Source organism: Branchiostoma belcheri, unplaced genomic scaffold (genome assembly GCF_001625305.1).
Source record: "Branchiostoma belcheri isolate BF01 breed outbred unplaced genomic scaffold, Haploidv18h27 scaffold249, whole genome shotgun sequence".
Classification (NCBI taxonomy): Eukaryota; Metazoa; Chordata; class Leptocardii; order Amphioxiformes; family Branchiostomatidae; genus Branchiostoma; species Branchiostoma belcheri.
In genome coordinates this window covers 220,376-227,125 of record NW_017803853.1, presented here as the reverse complement: position 1 = coordinate 227,125, position 6,750 = coordinate 220,376, and the positions used below count along the sequence as shown (strand labels likewise).

Below are 6,750 nucleotides of genomic sequence, written 5' to 3'. Positions count from 1 at the left end.
TATACTATATATATATATATATATATATATATATATATATATATATATATATATATATATATATATGTATTATGTCTCTATGTAAATAATTATAATTTTAAAGCCTGTTTAACTTCAATGAGATAGATGTTCAGGTAAAATTTGTCTGGTGCAGGTAATTTTCAAAGTTACCTAGTCACCATTGCAGGAATGCAGAACAAAGAATATCAAGCCCTGATATTTCTTCCTACTGTACAGATGGGACAGTTGAGGTTCTGGAGAAGCAGTGGGAAGGGAGGGTTGAGTTCTTAGACGGGAAGAGGTTGAGAATCAGGAACGTTTCCAGACAAGACGACTCTTCAGCAGTACAAGGGGAGTATCGCTGCTCCCAGGGAAGCAGAGCTGGAGAGAGGTCACATCTACATGTCAGGCGTATGTACTAGAATATAAATATATATAATACATGTAATATACCTAATACCAGCCCCGAAAAGAACAAGAAATAGTCATGCTTTTAAGTACCAGAGTTATCAACCAAGAATTGAGGTGTACAAAAATTCATTCTTTCCTACTATATCGTAGAATGGAACTCGCTGTCACCAAGTACAGTAGGGGCATTATCATTGGATAGCTTTAAACAATGTTTAGAGTTATGTTGAAGGTTAGGTGTAACAAGTCTTTCGGTGTAATGTAGCCAGCTGCCGCCGCGCCGCGTGCCTGCCAAGCTGGTGTGTTACGCCGAAAGGCGGTTATACAGATACAGATGTAGTATAGGAGGTTACTATAGGTACTAGCCTAGGGCGATTTCTGTCAACACTTTTTTGTCAATCCTGTAGTCAGAGCAAAACAAATTCAAGCATACGTTTGTGTTGCCCAAAACATTTTCAGACCCTCCGAGCAGCGTAGCTATCAGCGGTTACAACAGCAGTTCCCCCTTGTACCCAGGAGACGAACTGCAGTTGTCCTGCGGTGCAAATGACAGCAACCCGGCTCCTAGCTATGCCTGGTACAAGAACGGCATCAAAATTGGTCCTGACGACAGAACAGTCAACATCAACCCGGTAAAACTGGAGAACAATGGAGATGTCATCAGGTCTGGTATTCCAAATCTTGTGATAAAAAAAAATTCATTTGCGCAAATACTGCACAAATTCATTGGTAGATAAATGGCCACTAACTGTTATATCATACATTACATCAAATATATAACAGTTTACTATATTATATAATATATGTCTGTTTTTTTGTACTGTTTGCTTGTTTGGCTATGGTATATATTATTTTCATTTTATCATTTATCATACACTAATATAAGAGTCCTTAATTTTATTGTGACTGCTGGCCAAGGAAGATATTACTAGCTACAGGTACTACTAGCTACTAACAGCGCACTCATAAACAAAGCCATGTAACCCTGCTTGATTTATAATACAAAGATTTGCTGATGCCACAGTGAAACTCAAATCTTTTCTTACAGTAAGGGGAATACATGGGGAGTGGTGAAATGAATTGTTAATATAATGTTACATTCAATTTTTCCCTGCTGTTTTACTTGATAGGTGTAAGGTGACAGTTCATGATGACAGAGAGCCGGTTTTCTACTGGGAAGGGCAAAGCCAAGTGAGGCTGTCTGTCAGATCTAGAGGTAGGTCTTGGTTAGCCTCTACCAGGCACCGCAGATCGCTGGAAAATTAGTAAATATATGTGACCTGGCATAATTAGGTAACATTATGAAACTCAAACATGAGACTAGTCTGAGTAGTAAACTGACACTGTAACTGTGTGTAATTCAACTATTTCTGTCCCGCTGAGATTACAATTTTTTCGTCCTTTGAATCCTTGCAGAAGCCGCTACCAACTATGGTGTTGTTGTTGGCATCCCAGTAGCAGTGGCTGCGTTGTTGGTAGCAGGAGTGGGACTTGGAGTGTATTTGAGGAGAAAACCTTCTAACAGGAAAAGAAGTACAAATGGAACTGCAGAAATTAGTACTGAAGGTATGATTTGAAAACCCTGGTTAGGGTTTAGCTAACTTAAGCAAGTGAGAGATAATTGTGTACAGTTGTATAAGTTTTTGTTCAATTCAGATTTGCTCCAGTCTCAGATATGTGACCTTTTTTCAGATATCCCTGAGTATTATACGAATTTAGACATTGCAGAACAAAATATTGTAACTCTGACAAAGATGAAATGTGTTTTTTAGTGCAATGGAGTTTAATTACAGGACCAACAGAACCTAAAACCCAGTCTCCAGTCGACTTGACGGAAATTTTGGACAAAGGAAATAGTACTGAAGGTGTGATATGAAATCTCTGGTTAGGGTTTAGCTAACTTTTATATAGCACATGAGAGATAATTATGTTAAGTTATATAAGTTTTTGTTCAATTCTCATTTGCTCCAGTCTCAGATATGTGACCTTTTTTTCAGATATCCCCGAGTATTATAAGAATTTAGACATTGCAGAACAAAATACTGTAACTCTGACAAAGATGCAATATTTTTAATGCAATGGGGTTTATTTACAGGACCAACAGAAACTGAACCTCTGTCGCGGAAGGAAATGTGGGACAAAGTTTTCGATATAGTAAAACCCGACCTGCATCGAGAGCATCGCAAACAGTTAGGAAGAAAACTAAACTTAAGTGAAGTAGACATAAATGCTATCGAAGAGAAGGATCTTAATTCCATAGAGAAGCTGCAACAAGTTCTGCTTTTGTGGAGAGAGAGAAACCCGTACAAGTCTCCTGCAGATTTGGCGGCAGCTCTACGGGAATGTCATTGTGATACAGTCGCAGACATGGTTGAAAAGTGTTGGGATGATTTTTTTTATGTACATAAAGGCCAATAGACCGTTCCCAAAGCCAAGCCCCCCCCCTAGCAACGCCCTAGCAACTCGAACACTGAGGGAAAAATTTGCGCTGGAAGGACCGCGCCGGCCGTCCCCGCCGCCAGAATGTTGGTTTTGCCGTCCAAATTTTGGGTCGAGTTTTCGGCACCAAAAAAGATCCCTGAGCAGCCTCCAAAAAGTGGTGCGCTATCTTTGTTGAAGAACACATAGGCAGAGTAAAATTTTTGAGGAGGGGAGAGGGTTAGTTTTAGTGAGAGCAAAAAGCCCAATGGGGACGCGGGATACGCCGCATTACATCACACGGTACGTACGTGGACAAGAGTGCCCAGTTGCTGACAAACAGCCGATGCATGTGTTGCGTATTTTTACGGTTTTCTCCTGCATTTGCTGCATGCATCACAGCTACATACAAGCCCATGAAAAAAAAATATAAAAGAAAACAGCTCGGGTGCTAACGAGAGAGGGCGCAACTAATAAAAAGGGCTTTATGATACAGGTAGAAACATAAGCTCGCAAACAGGGACATAAACAACTAGAGTCCCACGATCTCATACCTTCGCCAAATGATGTTTATCTTTATGACTGACAAAGATGATTCCTTCTAATTATGCAAATAGGATTCTCATTTGTATTATATTTATATTATAATATTGTATTATAATATTGTATTATATAGTTGATCGTATTCTCCATCAAAAGACAGCCTTATCTTAACAAAGAAAGCCATTCTATCATTTCCTCTTAAATTATGCAAATGAGGTCCTTATTTGAATAAGTTATGTTTAATGATATGATGTTCACCTTCACTTAATTTTCAAATACCCCAAGTATGAAATTCCAGGCAGTTAGCATTATGGAATTATAACATTTTCTCATTAATTATGCAAATCAGGTGTTAATTTACATAATCAATATCTGCCTGTGTTTCTCTCGTTCTCAATTACATGTCACAAGCTTGAATAGTCCTATAATGTGATGCAGCTGATTTATAGAATTTCCCCATTAATTATGCAAATCAGATCCAGATTTGCATAATTGTCGCATAATTATGTCAAGCGTCACTTGAGCTGCCTACATATATAACGTCCTTGCACATTTCAAACAAATCTATCTAGCGAAGTAGTAGCTGCCTTGCCAAAACCAAATGCCATGTATGCAGGTTCGGAAACACCACCAAACAGCCCAAAATATACCAATAATGGCCAAACAGATACTGGTAAGTCTCAGGCCATCACTGAATCCAATACAAACACCACGGCTACTGTAATGACCAGTGGTGATGATGAGGCAGGGCAGGGACAGTATAAATCCACCATTGAAAAATGTAGTTAAAGCTGTTTTAAAAATGAATTTCAAGTTGAAAAATTGTGGCTTTTTAAAGTCGTATTTTAGCGGACGTCTTGTACATTTGTTGAGTGCATGTACGCAACAAATGTACAAGACGTCCGCTAAAATACGACACACGGCCAGGAAAACATAACCTTCTTGGCGAAGGTAATAATGATAGCTTTATAAACAAATATTATAATAATAGAACGTCTGAGAACGCCTAAAAGAACGATTAAATTGCAATTACCTCCGATGCCACAAGCTCAGTTTCATCAACAAGGAGTTTTTATCAAGCAAACATCAACTCATTTTGCTGCTTTTTAGATTTCCCGCGCTGATTTTGCCCGACGTGTTCGAAAGAAAACAGGGGGGTTCGGGTTCGATGCGTTAGATCAGGATAGGTCTATTATTGTGCATACATATAACGTCCTTGCACATTTCAAACAAATCTATCTAGCGAAGTAGTAGCTGCCTTGCCAAAACCAAATACGCAGGTTCGGAAATAAAACCAAACGACCCAAAATCTACCAATAATGGCCATGGCAAACAGGGCATGGTCAGTCTTAGGCCATCACTGAATCCAATAATAAACACCACAGCTACTGTAATGACCAGTGGTCTTGATCAGACAGGGCAGGGACAGTATAAATTCACCATTAAAAATGTAGTTAAAGCTGTTGTAAAAATGAATTTCGAGTTGAAAAATTGTGACTTTTTAAAGTCGTATTTTAGCGGACTTCTTGTACATTCGTTGAGTGCGTGTTTGCAGGATTTGTGAATGGATCTTAAGGATATTTGGTGAATTATATTCATGGACAATCTAATTGTAATTTAAGTTGATATAAGTAATTTTAAGTTCATAAGAGATCTATTATCAAAGAAAGCCTCATAAGTTTGACGCGCTACTTCAGATTCAGTCGATAATAGAATATATCAATCCTCTATATTTTAAAATAGTTGTCGCCACTGCTGAAGTTTTTGAAAACGAACATTGCCTTTCAATAATGTTTTGTACTATCAAGGCACCTTGGGCACCAAAATTGTCAGTAATGCTAATAGCTAAATACTTCTGTACAATAATGTAACAATTAATGTATTATAATATAAATAATATAAAAAGAAGAAGTCATCATACAGTGTTAGAGCAAAAAGGAGAGACATATAGAAATACATAATTATATATGAATGTTTTATGTACAAATAAGCACTTGATAGTATAACTATACGCATGCATATGTCAACCATGAATGCACTGGCACCACTCTCTGGTGTCTATTTTTTGGTAGTTATATCACAAATTGAATGTGTTCTTGAATGTTATTATAGTCCAGTTGGACGTACGTTTTTACACTCTTTCCCAATAAGGTCATGATTACATCATCTTGACAATCACACTGTCCAAATAAACACTATTCATCAGCAGATCTAGTAATAATACAACCTTCATGCAAGCTGCTGGCACATGGCTCTTCTTATAATAACTCGCCAAGCACTATCACAATATCAAATATTAATCATTTCTTTCTTAGGAAGATATTGTTTCCCACCCGCTCATAATGCATATATGAAAATAAATACTCATACTGGCAAGAGAATTGAATATATTACTGAGTCGTTATTGATGCTTGCTCCAATGGATCTCAGCTGTGTTGCCTGGCAACAGGACTGTTCCATTATTGTCAGCAGGTAGCACTACGAGGACTTAAGTGTCACCAGATTGTTTTGGTCAGAACACAGCCCAAGTACTGCACCTCCACTCACAGAACTTTACAACTGCCTCAGAACTCGCGAACGGTATGTCGTATGACCACCAAATTTTTTAGAGGATGGTGTACTAGTAAAAATTTATCATATCTACAATTTTTATGTCATTTGCAGTATTTGCAGCTATAAACATGTACTTCAATCCCCCCTCAGACCACAGCAATCACAGCTGTAGCAATGACGAGTGGTGATGATCAGACAGAGCAGGGTCAGTATAAGGCCATCACTGAATCCCTCAATGCTAGAAATGTATCTTATGGCACATTTACAGGGCTCGCAGCTAAATTCTCTGTACGAAACAGCTACAAAGAAACTTAAAGCTATGTACAGTTTTCATAGCAGCTGTGTATAGTTTTAAAAGTAGCTCGTGTACCCACAAAGCTACAAAGTTGTAGCTTGGTTGCTTCTAATGGTAGATTGTACATTTAAGGTACTTCAAGAATCAAAAGGTTTAATATCAACCCTGTAAATTCTCATTGCAAACATTTCAACAGCAATTTTCACGAGTTGTTTCTTTCTTAGGGCTTACAATTTGGGGACGGATAAAGAATTATAACTTAAATCATATGTTTAGTAACTTAAGATGTATATTCAAAGCAAAGGTTTAGTGAACTTCTGATGGATATTTTATTTGCAATTTATTACATGAAAATGTAGTCAAGAAATATTGGGTTGTGGACACTCTCTGCTCAAAATTGACGCTGTTGTCTGCCAAGAAACAAGATGAATATTCTAAGGTACTTAAAGAATCACGGACTTGCCAAAAGCTGTTTCTGGAAATTTTGAGTGTGAGTCTTATATTGTGTAATATTTTGTAAGATTTGGAGACGA

At 37.7% G+C, this 6,750-nt stretch overlaps 1 protein-coding gene across 1 annotated transcript in view; it reads left to right on the top strand.

The window, feature by feature from the left end:
- The window catches only part of LOC109471334, a 2,266-nt gene extending 1,844 nt beyond the window's left edge, over positions 1–422 (top strand). Inside the window, exon 3 of the mRNA XM_019770623.1 lies at positions 238–422. Coding sequence (XP_019626182.1) covers positions 238–422 — 185 coding nt within the window. The remainder of the gene's footprint in view (positions 1–237) is intronic.
- The last annotated feature ends 6,328 nt before the right edge of the window (positions 423–6,750 follow it).